Source organism: Grammomys surdaster, unplaced genomic scaffold (assembly GCF_004785775.1).
Source record: "Grammomys surdaster isolate TR1022 unplaced genomic scaffold, NIH_TR_1.0 126013, whole genome shotgun sequence".
NCBI lineage: Eukaryota > Metazoa > Chordata > Mammalia > Rodentia > Muridae > Grammomys > Grammomys surdaster.
This window is the reverse complement of record NW_021620828.1, coordinates 143,589-159,767: the sequence shown is the minus strand read 5'-3', so window position 1 is coordinate 159,767 and position 16,179 is coordinate 143,589. Positions and strand designations below refer to the sequence as shown.

At 39.0% G+C, this 16,179-nt stretch overlaps 1 protein-coding gene across 1 annotated transcript in view; it reads left to right on the top strand.

Annotated features, from left to right (window-relative positions):
- Nucleotides 1-5,670: 5,670 nt before the first annotated feature.
- Nucleotides 5,671-16,179, top strand: part of LOC114610044 (vomeronasal type-2 receptor 26-like) — a 37,687-nt gene continuing 27,178 nt past the window's right edge. The window contains exons 1-2 of the mRNA XM_028754514.1: nt 5,671-5,885; nt 6,982-7,279. Coding sequence (XP_028610347.1) covers nt 5,671-5,885; nt 6,982-7,279 — 513 coding nt within the window. The remainder of the gene's footprint in view (nt 5,886-6,981; nt 7,280-16,179) is intronic.

Below are 16,179 nucleotides of genomic sequence, written 5' to 3'. Positions count from 1 at the left end.
CAAAAAGGCAAATATACAGAACAAATAAAGAATAGTAAAAGTGGCAAAGAAAAATTGTCAGGTAACATATAAAGGCAAAGCTATTAGAATCTCAAATGACTTCTTAACCGAGACTCTAAAAGCCGGAAGAAGACTGTAGTCGTTCAGATTCAAGGAGACCACAGATGTTAGCCAAGGTTCCTAAACTCAGTAAAACTTTGAATCCCCACAGATGGAGAAAACAAAATATTCCATTAGAAAACTAAATTTAAACATCCATTCACAAATCCAGCCCTAGAGAATATACAAGAAGGAAAAATTTAATCCAAGGACATTAACTACATGTAAGAAAATACACACACACACACACACACACACACACACACACACAATCACCACCAACATAAAATAAGAATTAACAATCATTGTTCATTAATATCTGTCAACATTAATGGACTTGATTCCCTCATAAAAAGACATGGGATAACAAAGTGGATATGGAAACTGTATTCACCATTATGCTGCCTATAAGAAACACTTCTCAATATCAAACATGGATAGTTCCTCAGTGTAAAGGGCTGAAAATTGATTTCCTAAGCAAGTGAACACAGGACACAAACTGGTATAGCTCATCTACTGTCTAACAAAATAGACTTTCAACCAACATTAATCAAAAGAGATGGGGAAAGATGCTTCATATTCATCACAGGAAAAATCTACCAAGAGAGTGTTTACATTCTCAACATCTGTGCCCCAAATTGAAGGACTCTCACGTTCATAAAAGAAACATAATTAATGTTCACAGCACACATTCACCCTCACACATTGATAGTGAGCTACTTCAACACTCCAGTCTCACCAATGGAAAGGTCATCTAGACAGAAACTAAACAGAGAAATATTGGAGCTAATAGATACTATGATTCAGATGGACCTAACACATGCATACAGAATATTTCACATAAACACAGAGGAAATGCCTTCTTCTCAGGACATTATGAAAACTACTCCAAAATTAAGAAGTCACAAAGCAAGTCTCAACAGACACAAGCAACTTGGAACATTATAGGTCTCCCTCAGGACCCAGCTATACAGTTCCTTGGCCTATACCGAAAGAATGCTTCACTGTAATACAAGGACACTTGCTCAACTCTGTTCATAGCAGCTTTATTCATAAAAGTCAAAGACAGGAAACAACATAATTGTCCCTTAGGTGAAGAATAGAGAAAGCAAATGTACATTTACACAATGGAATATTCTTTATATGATAAAAGCAGTTCCATCAAATTTGCAGATAGATGGAAGTAGACAATATCATCTTGAGTGAGATAACAGAATCCCAGAAAGAAAAAGGTGGTATGATATCACTTATATGTGGATATTAGCTGTAAAGTAAAGATAACCATGCTGCAATCCACAGATCCAAAGAAATAAGCTGAGAATAAGCTGTGATTTTCTTTATGTTCTAAGCAACAAAGCCTATGTACACATTATTATCTATAGGTTCTTACCCTCTTAAGGGCTTTGATGAAGTGGATTTTTCATGTGAATGTATTTAATATGATTTGAAAAAAACCCAAATGACATATCTCTTTACACATCTGAATTTGTTATTACAAATATGTATACTTTCACATCAAACTATGTTAACAGGCTTGGTGATGCACACATGTAACCTCGACTAATCAGAAGAGTGAGACAGGATGAGCACAAATTCAAGGACAACCTGGGAAACTTAGTCTTTTGGAGATGTATAAAAGCTAAGATGTGACTCTGTGGTAGAGTACTTGCCTAGCATGCACCATGCTGCAGGGTCCATCTCCCACAGTGTCCACACTGAAGAATGAATGAATGACTGTACGAGTGAGTCAAAAAGAAAAATAAAAAAAGAAAGAAAGAAAGAGAAAAAATTGACATGGGATGGAGGAAGTATGGGATGGCTAGGGGTTGGGGCACAGATCAGGAGGGGGATGAAGTCTTGACTGTATAAAAGGATTAAAGTATAAATAACAAAAGATTAATACATGGACCTAATACACAATAGACTTTTTTAAAAGCCAGTAATATCCTTTCATTTACATTCTTTGAAGTACATAAATTTGAAATAATGCCAGTGCTTGAAAAAAATCTATGTGAATTAAAAATTTATATTTAATTTTCACAATATATAAATATTTCAAATCATTGTATTCCATGAGCATATATATAATGTAAGATGTCAAAAATACACAAGTTCAATTTCTTTCTTCAGGCACTTGATGTTCTTGTCATACAGATCTTTCACTTGCTTTGTTAGAGTCACACCAAGGTATTTTATATTATTTGTGACTATTGTGAAGGGTGTCATTTCCCTAATTTCTATCCCAGCCTGTTTATCTTTCAAGTAGAGGAAGGCTACTGATTTGTTTCAGTTGAGTTTATAACCAGCCACTTTGCTGAAGTTGTTTATCAGGTTTAGGAGTTCTCTGGTGGAAATTTTAGAGTCCCTTAATTATACTATCATATCATCTTAAAATAGTAAAATTTTGACTTCTTCTTTTCCTATTTGTATCCCTTTGACATCCTTTTGTTGTCTAATTGCTCTGGCTAGGACTTTGAGTACTATATTGAATAGGTAGGGAGAGAGTGGACAGCCTTGTCTAGTACCTGATTTTAGTGAGAATGCTTCAAGTTTCTCTCCATTTAGTTTGATGGTGGCTACTTGCTTGTTGTATATTGCTTTTACTATGTTTAGGTATGGGCCTTGAATTCCTGATCTTTCCAAGAGCTTTACCATGAAGGGATGTTGAATTTTGTCAAATGCTTTCTCAGCATCTAGTGAGATGATCATGTTTTTTTTTTCTTTGAGTTTGTTTATGTAGTGGATTACTTTGATGGATTTCTGTATATTGAACTATCCCAGCATCCCTGGGATGAAGCCTATTCGATCATGGTGAATGATTGTTTTGATATATTCTTGGATTTGGTTTGTGAGAATTTTAGTGAGTATTTTTGCATCGATATTCATATGGGAAATTGGTCTGAAGTCTTCTTTCTTTGATGGGTCTTTGTGTGGTTTATGTATAAGTGTTACTGTGGCTTCATAGAACGAATTGGGTAGTGTTCCTTCTGGTTTTATATTGTGGAATAATTTGAAGAGTATTGATAACAGGTCTTCTTTGAAGGTCTGACAGAATCCTGCACTAAACCTGTCTGATCCTGAGCTTATTTTGGTTGGAAGACTTTTAATGACTGCTTCTATTTCTTTAGGGATTATGGGACTGCTTAGACGGTTTATCTGATCCTGATTTAACTTTGGTGTTTGTTATCTGTCTAGAAAATTATCCATTTCAACTAGATTTTCCAGTTTTGTTGGGTACAGGCTTTTGTAGTATGATCTAATGATTTTTTGAATTTTCTTGGTTTAATTCTTAACTGAGGAATATGGAATGGCTGAGAAGCACCTAAAGAAATGTTCAACATTCTTAGTCTTCAGCAAAATGCAAATCAAAACAACTCTGAGATTCCACTTCACATCAGTCAGAATGGCTAAGATCAAAAACTCAGGTGACAGCAGATGCTGGTGAGGATGTGGAGAAAGAGGAACACTCCTCCATTGTTGGTGAGATTGCAAGCAGGTGCAAGCACAATGGAAAAATCAGTCTGGCGGTGCCTTAGAAATTTGGATATAGTACTACTTGAGGTCCCAGCTATTCCATTCCTAGGCATATACCCAAAAGATGCCCCAACATATAACAAGGACACATGCTCCACTATGTTCATAGCAGCCTTATTTATAATAGCCAGGAGCTAGAAACAAGCCAGATGTCCCTCAACAGAGGGTACAGAATGAATACAGAAAATATGGTACATTTACACAACAGAGTACTACTCAGCTATTAAAAACAATGACTTCCTGAAATTCATAGGCAAGTGCATAAAACTAGAAAATATTATTCTGAGTTTGGTAACACAGAAATGGTATGAACTCACTTATAAGTGGATATTAGGAAAAATGCTCAGAATACCCACGATATAACTTACAAACAATATGAAGCTCAAGAAATGAAGACAACAGTGTTGCTGCTTTAGCCCTTCTTAGAAGGGGAAACAAATAATCACAGGAGGTAGAGAATGGGAGGGACTTGCAAGAAAGACAGGAGGGGGAGAGGAAAAAAGAGGTGCAGGATCACATATGAGAGGAGACGGGGAGATGTACAGAGGGTCAAGAAATTGAGCAGAGTTCTGTAGCAATAAGGGATGGGGAACTGGGGATAGCTACCAGAAAGTCCCAGATGCCATGATAGCAAGAGACTCCCAGGACCCAATGAGGTTGACATTAGCTGAAATATGCAACAAAGGAGAAGGAGAACCTGTTCAGATCATATCCACAGGTTAGGCACAGACCTCGGTTGAGGGATCGGGCCACATACCCTTCTCAAAAATTCTAATCTAGAATTGCTCCTGTCTAAAAGGAATACAGGGGAAAAGAGTGGAGCAGATACTGAAAGAAAAGCCATCCAGAGACTGCCCCACCGGGGGATCCATGCCATATGCAGCCACCAAATTCAGTCACTACTGCTGATGCCAAGAAGAGTTTACTGACAGGAGCCTGATATAGTTGTCCCTGAGAGGTTCTGCTAGAGCTTGACAAATATAGAAGCAGATACTAACATTCAACCATTGGACAGAGCACAGGGACCTCCTCAATGGAGGAGTTAGAGAAAGGACAGAAGGAGCTGAAGGGGTTTGCAACTCCATACAAAAACAACAATACCAAGTGACGAGAATCCCCAGAGCTCCCAGGGACTAAACCACCAACCAAAGCATACACATGGAGGGATCCATGGCTCCAGCCGCACATATGGCAGAGGACTGCATTGTCTGGCATCAATGGGAGGGAGGCACTTGGTCCTGTGAAGGCTAAATTCCCCAGTATAGGGGAATGACAGGTCAGTGAGGTGGAAGTGGGTGGGTGGGTGGTGAAGCACCCTCATACAAGTAGGAGGAGGGAATACGAGATAGGGGGTTTCCAGAGGGGAAGCAGGGAAAGGTGATAACATTTGAAATGCAAATACATAAAATATCCAATAAAAAATACACAAGTTGATTTTTGACCCCATATAGTGATCAGAAATAATGTTTTCTAATGTAAGTCTTTGGCTTTGCCTCACAGAAATACTCTAAAATGACACTGATGTTAAATGATAAAGGGTCCTGCCCTTCCCCCAACAAACACTGAGCCCTTTGATGCTTCCTTCATATGACCCTTCATGACTTAATTATGCTTGAACTGGTTAGTCTCCCTTTACCTTAGGACCTTGAGAAGTCTCAGCTCAGTGAGTGTACACATCCTGCAGGTGTTTTAGAGGACTTCACACTTTTTCTAATTGTGTGTTTTCCTGCTAAGAATCAGGATTCCCAGGTGCCAAGTGAGAGGTTCCTGAGCCCTTGGGGACTCACAGTGACTCTGTGAAGGGGTCATAATCTAGGGCTAAGTATGTGCCACACAGTTTATCTTCTCAGGAAGTGAGGGAGCATTTGGATACTGGTGTGGCTGTATCAGAACAAAACAATGCTTTATAAACTCTATCCACATGGACCAGACAGACACATATTTTATCAGTTAGCTGATGTGCTATTGGGGTTGATTAGTCCAAGATTCTCAACTGAACAGATTTCTTGGTTTTATTAATTATTTATCAATGTTAGTATGAAATTACTCATTGCTTTCTCTCTCTGGATTGTTGTCACTGTATTCCAGGAACAAATTTCTTGTTTCTCTTTAAATATACCTGCTTCTCCTGGCTACTATCAAGATGGGGATTTTGTTATTGGAGGACTCTTTTCCTTTAAAATGGCCTCTGGAGACAATAGAAGTGTGTTGGACTTTAATGATACGTTGTGTAATCCGGAAGCTGTTTCTAAGTAAGTGTTTGGCTTCTCTCTTTAAAAAAAAATACGTTTCAGGATTTCATACGTATATACAATGTATGTTGATCTCACCCATCTCTACTCCTTTCTCTCCCATATGTCCTTTCTTCAGCTCTATGAGGTCTCTTCATCTCTCTGTCTGTCTCTTTCTGTCTGTCTCTCACACACTCTCATTTTTTAATCTACTGAGTTCGTTTAGGCATGCCAATACTACATTAGTATAGGACATTTTCTAGAGTCTAGGCAAGCTACCAGGGGAAATCTCCTAATGAAACTGAATCTCCCTTCCCCAGGAGCCTCCAAGTGCCAATAGTTACTGAGCCATGACACTGTGTGTCTCTCTCCTACTCACGCTGAGTTCTCTTAAACATGTAAGAAGGTATTGAAAGCACTTTGTAGTAAAATACAATTTTTCTTTGTAGTTATTTAGTGACTTGTACTGAGAACATGTTATTTTTCATGTTTCATTGTACTTGACACTATTTTCTTTCACTTGCTATGGTTGATCAGCACTGTGAATTTTTCTTAGGTTTATTATATTTTCAAAGACCACATGAAATATGAAGCTTTAATGTTCACTATTTCCCACATACTTTAATCCTCCATTTTAATTTCTCAGACACAAATTGCACAGTAAAAAGTGAAAATTGTACGTTTGATAGTATATGGTGGTGTAGACCTTTAATCCTAGAACTTGAGAAACAGAGACAGGTGGATCTCTGTGAGCCTGAGTTTAACCTATTGTACATAGTGAATTTAAAGTCAGCCTGGGTTGAATAAGTGAGACACTGTCTCAAAAAAATTCAAAAATAAAAATTGTGAATTTGATAGTAAGTTGTTCTATGAATCTTCTTTTTATGACTCTTTTCTCTCACATTTTAAATATAGGATATCCTGCTTATTTCTTGGAATATCATGAATATTCTTATATGTCTTAGACTGCTATAAATAAAAATCCAGAATTTGAGAGTTAGCATGGAAGGAACTGCATAGAGAAAAGAGAGGGATGTAAAGGATATAATTACCATCTAATTAAAAATTAATATTAAAAATGTAACATAAAAGTGGTCTTTCCTATTTTTCCTCCTAGGGATCTCACTAAACATTATCAGCACATGTTGGCAATGGTTTTTGCTATAGAAAATATTAACAAGGACCCAAATATTCTATTCAACATGTCCCTGGGATTCTATCTCTTCAATGATGACTTTTTTGAGATGAATGCTGTGGTGACTTCTATGGCTTTGCTCTCAGGAGAGAGCCCCCCAGTTCCTAACTACAGCTGCAGGCCTGAGAAGACTGATAAGCTGGTTGCTGTGATAGGAGGCATGTCAACAGGAATATCAACTCAGATCTCCCGAGTTCTAAGTGTCTACAATGTCCCACAGGTATGCAGAGTCATGGTTCTTTAGTCAAACATAATATCATAGCAATTAATGCTAAGTAATTCAATTATTGTTTAGTAATGAGGTATGAGACTGCTTAATAATTTACTTTTTGACAGCATTTTAAACTCTGAAGTATAATTTATTTATAAGATGAAATCATGTTTATATAATAAACTTAATTTCAAAACTTTAAAATTGAAAAAATATAAATAAAAGTAATGACAGCCTGTATCCTTACCCCTCCAAGAAAAAATTCCCTTTGCTATTTACCATTGTTAATACTGTCTTTCTGTTGTATCCAGTTTGAGAGCATCACAAAGCACGAAAACTATAATAATTTTACTAATATCTCTTCACAGTAACTACTATGGACATATTTCTGGCTATTTTACTGTGGTATCAGCTCAGATAGCCACAGAAGATTCATTTTTACTAAGAACCATGGGTCAGACTTATTGTGGCTGGACATTTGGGCTGTTTGTAATTTTCCTCTGTTGACAGGAAAGTTTTTACTTTTATTTTTGTTTAAAATCTTTCTGTTGATTAATAATGATTTCTTATAAACAATGGCACAGAGCTAGCATGTATATGTCAATTACATCTTAGTTAGTAATAAACGAGGGAAGAGCTACTTAGAAATATATTCGTTTACAAATAACAGTGATCCAGCCCTTAGTGTTTCCTACTGTCCTCAGTGAAGAAACTTAAATCTTAATAAAATGAATTAGGCTGCCATGTTGATTCATCTTTATTATTAATTTTTTACCTATTTGTTTATTTTTGAGACAGATTCTCAGTATGCCAACTTGCCCATTCTTGAACTTCCTATGTAGCCTGGGATAGCCTTACAGAAATCCTCTTGCCTTTGCTTGCCCAGGGCTGGGATAAAAGTCATGTTCCATCATGCCTGACCAGATTTTTATTTTTATGAGATTTTATGAGTTAATTTTAAAAAATTGGTTATTTTATTTGTTTACATTTCAATGTTGTCCCCTTTCCAAGTCTTACCTCCCTCAAACCTCCATTTCATTGCCCCTCTTCTTTGACTCTAAGAAGGTACCTCCCCAAACACCCACCCCCTCTTGCCTCACCTTTCTAGCATCTCCTTTGCTGGGGCAACAAGCCTCCACAGGACCAAGTGTACCCCCTTCCTTTGGTGCCAGATAAGGCAGTCCTCTGGTACCTATGTAGCAGGAGCCATAGACCCTCCTATGTATACTTTTTGGTTGGTGGTTCAGTCCATGGGAACTGTTCTTCCTATGGGGTTGCAATCACTTTCAGTTCCTTCAGTCCTTCCCCTAACTCTTCCACTGGGGTCCCTGGGCCCAGGTCAATGGTGAGTATCTGCATCTGTCTCAGTTAGGTGCTGGCAGAGCCTCTCAGAGAGCAGCTGTACTAGCTCCTGTCTGCAGTACTTGGCATCAGCAATAGTTTTGGTGTTTGGTGTCTGCAGATATGATAGATCCCAAGGTGGGACATCCTCTGGATGGCCTTTCCTTGCATCTCTGTTCCATTTTTTTGCCCTTAAGTTTCCTTTAGACAGAAACAATTCTGTGTTAAAAATTTTGAGATGGATGTGTGGCCCCATCCCTCAACTGGCAGCCATACTTATCTTCTGGAGGTGTTCTCTTCAGGTTCTATCTCTCCTCTGTTGGTTATTGCAGCTAATGTCAGTCCAATTGGGTCTTTGGAGCTTCTCACATCCCCTGCATTTGGGACTTTCTGGAGGTTCCTCCCACTACCTTGTTCCCTACCGGGGAGTATTCTGAGTTTTGGGGCTAATATCCACTTATCAGTGAGTATATACACCACATATGTCATTTTGGGTCTGGGTAACCTCACTCAGGATGATATTTTCTAGTTCTATTTATTTGCCTGTAAAGTTTGTGAAGTCATTATTTTTAAGAGCTGAGTAGTATTCCATTGTGTAAATGTACTACAGTTTCTGTATCCATTCTTCTGTTGAGAGACATCAGAGTTCTTTCCAGCTCCAGCCCATTATAAATAAGGCTGCTGTGAATATAGTGGAGTACATGTCCTTGTTATAGGTTGGAGCATGTTTTGGGTATATGCCCAGTTGTAGTATAGCTGCATCTTCAAGAATTTTATTTCTTTTACATATGTTACTTTTGAAATATGCTTATTATGGCATTCATGATGAATATAACTATTTATAAGAAATGTGTATATACATTTCAAAGATTGCCCCTTTCCTGATCTCCCTCCCAGAGTTCCTAACCCCATCCCCCCTACCCTTGGTCTTTGAGAGGGTGCTTTTTCACCCCCACAACCCCCCGATCATGCCCTTCAACATCACCCTTTGCTCAGACTTCCCAGTCTCTAAAGGATTAGGCACATCCTCTCCTACTGAGGCCTGACTAGGCAGTTCTCTGCTACATATGTGCTGTGGGTCCACAGACAAACCCATGGATGCTCTTGGGTTGACGACATAATCTCTTGGAGCTCCCAGGGCTCTGGGTTAGTTTATCTTCTTGGTCTTCCTACGGGGTTGCCAGCCCCTTCAGCTCTCTCAGTCCTATCCCTAACTCTTCCATAGGGTTCCCGACCTCATTCCAATGAGTGGCTGTAAGTATCTGTGTCTGTCTCAGTCAACTGCTGATAGAGCCTCTCACTGGACAACCATGCTAGATTCCTGTCTGCAAGTGCAACATGGTATCACTAACAGTGCTGTGGTTTGGTGGTCAGTCATGGGTTGGATCCCAAGTTGTCTAATCACTGGATGACCTTTCCTTCACTCCCTGCTCCATTTTGTGCCCGCATTTCTAATAGACAAGAAGAATTCTCAGTCAAAATTTTGAGGGTTGTTTAGTGACTCTATCCCTCCACTGGGTGCCCTGTCTTTTTCACTAATTCTAATTAAAAGTAATTTTGTACTTTTTGGCTAATATTCACTTATCATTGAAGACATACTTTTCGAGTATGTCCCCTTGGGTCTGGGTTACCTCACTCAGGGTGATATTTTCTAGTTCTATCCATTTGCCTGCAAAATTCTTGATGTTCTCATTTTTAGTAGCTGAAATTCAATTTTTTCTCTTCCACTTGTGGCCAGTAGGCTGCCTGTGGCCACTGACGGTTATGCACACGGCCTAACCCAACAACTTCAATGTACTCACGACATCCTGAGACATGTTTGTCATTTCTTTTAGTCATCCACTTGCACACTTTTTAAGCATAAACTGTGGAGCTGACAGTGCTGTACTGCAGACCGTATTCTGTACATGTTTCCTTTCCTTTACCATGCTGGCATTTTTGTTTGAGTTTTTCCATGTAGAACAAGTAAACATCTCTAGTCTATGCAAATGAATCCCTAGTATAAGCAAATTATTCCAACTTTGCATATGACAGATCTGCCTTTCTTTCCCTTTTTCCTTTTCTCCAGCCTGATCGCTCTATGTCTGTTCTCAATCAGTTCTGTATTTAGGTCCTCTGTTTCCTAAGGCTCACATCTTTGTTTCTTGATTCATTTTCACATTTTCCAGAGAGCATCCTTGAGTTGAAGAAAATTTACAAAGGTTGTTCAGTGGTGATTTTTCATTTGACTGACTTTGATTTTAATTTTCAGCAAGTTTATTTAATTATCTTTTTTTTCAGATTTTTTTCCTCCACATTTTAAAATTTCTCCACCAAATACCTATTTGCTAAGTTCTTTTTAGATTGAGAATTGATTGTCTTATTGCAATTACCTGCTTATGTGAGCCCTGCTTGTGATTATTTGTGAATATTGGTTATTCTACACAACAAAGGAACTCTGGCATCCACTTTCATGGCATTTTTCTTATTCTCTTTGATATCTAGTACTGAGGAATTATCATTTCATGGAGGTGCCATAGTTGCTTGTTCTTTTTCTCGCTTAGTCTCCCTCCCCCATCTCTGTCTATGTCTCTGTCTCTCTCAATCTCCCTCTCTCTTTCAGTGTGTGTGCCTTCCTGTGTGTGAATGTGTCTGTGTGTGCATGAGTGTGTGATTGTGTTTGACCATATGTATGTGTGTGTTTGGGGGGGCACAGGTGTGTGCAGTTGTGGGTGTGTATAAGTGTGTTTGTGTGTGTGTATGTGTGTGATCATTTCCATGTGTGTGTGAGTGTGTGTATGTTTGTGTGGTATGTGTGGCACACATGGTGTGTATCAGGACTGTGCAGGTAGGCATGTCAGTACATCTGGAGGTCAGACAGTCTTCCTCCATCACTTTCTACACTGCTGCCTCCAATCAGGGTCTTTTACTGAACTGGAAGCTTGAGATTTTGAGCTGAGGAGTGAGCAGGCTCTAGGGATTTACCTGTCTCTGTCCTGCTATGTTAGGGCACAAGCACACACAGAGTGTCTGACTTGTTATGGGGATTCTGAGGATTCTAATGCAGGCCTTGAGCCACCTCCTCAGCATCATGATTATATTTGTATATAATGCATGTATCTTACAAAATAATGGATTTGTCATGACATCTTCATGCATGTATAGCACTGTAGTTTACTCTTCCGTCCCCTCAGGCTTGGCCTATCAGACTCCACAGTTACAGTCTGAGTCTGAGGTCAGCTCCTAGTCAGCAAGACAGTGAACTAAGTCCTCCCTCCATAAACTGTCTGAGCCAAGCCTCCCCCTAACTCTTCAGTTTGTTATCATCGTGATCTTCCATTTCCACACATGTCTCCTGAGGCAGCCTCACACAGGCCTGTCCATGTGCTGCAGCCTCTGTGAGGGGCTGTTCCTCCCCATTCTCAGCCTCCACAGTAGGTCAGTGGGAGACAGTCAGTTCTCTCCTGAGTCATAGGGAGTGACAAAGTAAAGCTCTTCTGCTTTGTCAGCCCACGTCCTTGAGTAACAGCATCTTCTGAGAGCAACACCTGGATTGGAGGCCAGAAAGAACCCTGGACTTGTCCTGTCTGCAGGACAACAGGTCTCTCCACCACAGACCCTTGTCATATCTTTGAAATTCAATTTGTCACACTTCAGATATATATTTTTTAATTTATGGTTTAAAAGTAGTTCACTCAGATATTTAGATACATGTTGAATTAACATATATATGTTAATTAATAAAACATGATTTAAATTATGTTTTACTACTTAATATAGTTTCAAGGGACGCATGAACCCATTATCAGAGTTTATTAATATAAAAAATTGTATTGTCATGTGTCATCTATTTTAATTGCTTACTTCTGTGAATTTACTAAATATTAAATATTTCTTTTCTTCTTTTTTTGGTTGTATGTTTTATTAACATTTCATATGCTATCCCCTTATCCCATTCCCCCCCCAGGAACCCCCTATCCCCTCACCCCTCCTCCTGCTTCTCTGCGGATGTACCCCTACCTACCCCACAACTCCCACCTCCCCACCCTCAAGTTCCCACTCACTGGGGCATCCAGCCTTCATAAGACCAAGGATCTCTTCTCCCACCTATGCCCAGACAGGACTCTCCACACTTTCATATACAGCTGGAGCCATGGAGCCCTCCCTAAGTGCTCCCAGGCTGGTTGTATAGACCCTGGGAGCTCTGGTTGGTTGATATTGCTGCTCTCCTCATGGGGCCGCAAACACTTTCAGCTCCAACAGTCTTCACTCTAACTCCTCCATTGGGAACTCCATGATCAGTTCAATGGCTAGTTGTGAGCATCTGCCTCTGAATATGTCAGACTCTTGAAGACCTCTAAGGAGACATCTATATCAGACTCTTGTCAGCATGCACTTCCTGACATCCACATCAGCATCTACCCTTGGTGACTGCACGTGGGATGGATACCCAGGTGGACTGGTCTCCAGATGGCCCCTCCTTCAGTTTATGTCCCTAACTTTGTCTCCATATTTGCTCACTTGATTATTTTGTTGCTCCTTCTAAGAAGGACCTATTCACCTCCACTTGGTTTTCCTTCTTCATGAGTTTCATGTGGCCTGTGAGTTGAATCTTGGGTATTTCAAGCTTCTGGGCTAATATCCAATAATCAGTGAGTGAATACCATGTGTGTCCTTTTGTTATTGGGTTACCTCACTCAGGATAATATTTTCTAGTTCCATCCATTTACCTAGGAATTTCTTGAATTCATTGTTTTTAATAGCTGAGTAATATTCCATTGTGTAAATATACCACATTTTTTATATCCATTCTTCAGTTGAAGGACATCTGGGTTCTTTCTTGCTTCTGGCTATTATAAATAAGGCTGCTATAAAAATAGTTGAGCATATGTCCTTGTTATATGTTCGAGCATCTTCTGGGTATATGCCTAGGAGTAGTATAGCTGGATCCTCAGGTAATGCTATGTCCAATTTTCTGAGGAACCGCCAGACTGATTTCCAAAGTGGTTGCACCATCTTGCAGTCCCACCAACAATGGAGGAGTGTTTCTCTTTCTCCACACCCTCGCCAGCATCTACTATCACCTGAGTCTTTAATCTTAGCCATTCTGACTGTTGTAAGATGGAATCTCAGGGTTGTTTTGATTTGCATTTCCCTGATGACTAAGGATACTGAGCATTTCTTTAGGTGCTTCTCAGCCATTTGAGTTTCCTCAGTTGAAAATTCTTTGTTAATCTCTATTCCTCATTTTTAAATAGGGTTATTTGTTTGTCTGGAGTCTAATTTCTTGAGTTCTTTGTATATATTGGATATTATCCCTCTATCAGATGTAGGATTGGTAAAGATCTTTTCCCAATTTGTTGCTTGTCGTTTTGTCCTATTGACAGTGTCCTTTGCCTTACAGAAACTTTGCAATTTTATGAAGTCTCATTTGTCAATTCTTGTTCTTAGAGCATATGCCATTGGTGTTCTGTTCAGGAACTTTTCCCCTGTGCCCAAGTATTCGAGGCTCTTCCCCACCTTCTCTTCTATTAGTTTCAGTGTATCAGTTTTATGTGGAGGTCCTTTATCCACTTAGACTTGAGCTTTGTACAAGGAGATAAGAATGGATCAATTTTCATTCTTCTACATGTTTTCCTCAAGTTGAACCAGTACCCTTTGTTGAAAATGTTGTCCTTTTTCAACTGGAAAGTTTTAGCTCCTTTGTCAAAGATCAAGTGACCATAGGTCTGTGGGTTCATTTCTGGGTCTTTAATTCTATTCCATTGATCTTCCTGCCTGTTACTGTACCAATACCATGTAGTTTTTGTGATTATTACTCTGTAGTACAGCTTGAGGTCAGGAATGGTGGTTCCTCCAGAAGTTCTTTTATTGTTGAGAATAGTTTTTGCTATCCTGGGTTTTTTTTTTTTTATTCCAAATGAATTGGAGAATTTCCTTTTCTAACTTTGAAGAATTGAGTTGGGATTTTAATGGGAATTGCATTGAATCTGTAGATTGCTTTTGGTAGGATGGCCATTTTTATTATGTTAATTCTGCCAATCCATGAGCATGGGAGATCTTTCCATCTTCTGAGATCTTCTTCGATTTCTTTCTTCAGGGACTTGAAGTTTTTGTCATACAGGTCTTTCACTTGCTTTGTTAGATTCACACCAAGCTATTTTATATTATTTGTGACTGTTGTGAAGGGTGTCATTTCTCTAATTTCTTTTTCAGTCTGTTCATCTTTCATGTAGAGGAAGGCTACTGATTTGTTTGAGTTGATTTTATAACCAGCCACTTTGCTGAAGTTGTTTATCAGGTTTAGGAGTTCTCTGGTGGAAGTTTTGGGATCACTTAAGTATACTATCCTATCATCTGCAAATAGTGATATTTTGACTTCTTCCTTTCCTATTTGTATCCCTTTGACTTCTTTTTGTTGTCTAATTGCTCTGGCTAGGACTTCCAGTACTATACTGAATAGGTAGGGGGAGAATGGCCTGCCTTGTCTAGTCCCTGATCTTAGTGGGATTGCTTCAAGTTTCTCTCCATTTAGTTGATGTTGGCTACTGGTTTGCTGTATATTGCTTTTACTATGTTTAGGTAGAGGCCTTGAATTCCTGATCTTTTCAAGACTTTTACCATGAAGGGATGTTGAATTTTGTCAAATGCTTTCTCAGCATCTAGTGAGATGATCATGTGGTGTTTTTCTTTGAGTTTGTTTATATAGTGGATTACATTGATGGATTTCCAAATATTGAACCATCCCTGCATTCCTGGGATAAAACATACTTGATCATGATGGATGATTGTTTTGATGTGTTCTTGGATTCGGTTTGCTAGAGTTTTATTGAGTATTTTTGCATCGATGTTTATAAGGGAGATTGGTCTGAAGTTCTCTTTCTTTGTCGGGTCTTTGTGAGGTTTGGGTATGAGTGTGATTGTAGCTTCATAGAAAGAATTGGATAGTGTTCCTTCTGTTTCTATTTTGTGGAATAGTTTGAAGAGAATTGGTATTAGGTCTTCCTTGAAGGTCTGATAGAATTCTGCACTAAAACCATCTAGTCCTGGGCTTTTTTTGGTGGGGAGACTTTTAATGACTGCTGCTATTTCCTTAGGGGTTACGGGACTGTTTAGATGGCTTATCTGCTCTTTGGTACCTGGTATCTGTCTAGGAAGTTGTCCATTTCATCCAAGTTTTCCAGTTTTGTTGAGTATAGGCCTTTGTAGTAGGATCTGAGGATTTTTTTGAATTTCCTTGGTTTCTGTTGTTATGTCTTCCTTTGAATTTCTGCTTTTATTAATTTTGGATACTGTCTCTGTGCCCTCTGGTTAATCTGGCTAAGAGTTTATCTATCTTGTTGATTTTTTCAAAGAACCAGCTCCTGGTTTTGTTGATATTCTGTATTGTTCTTTCTGTTTCTATTTGGTTGATTTCAACCCTGAGTTTCATTATTTCCTGCCTTCTACTCCTCTTGGGTGTATTTGCTTCTTTTTGTTCTAGAGCTTTTAGTTGTGCAGTCAAGTTGTTAGTGTATGCTCTCTCCAGTTTCTTTTTGTAGGCACTTAGAGCTATGAGTTTTCCTCTTAGCACTGCCTTCATGGAGTCC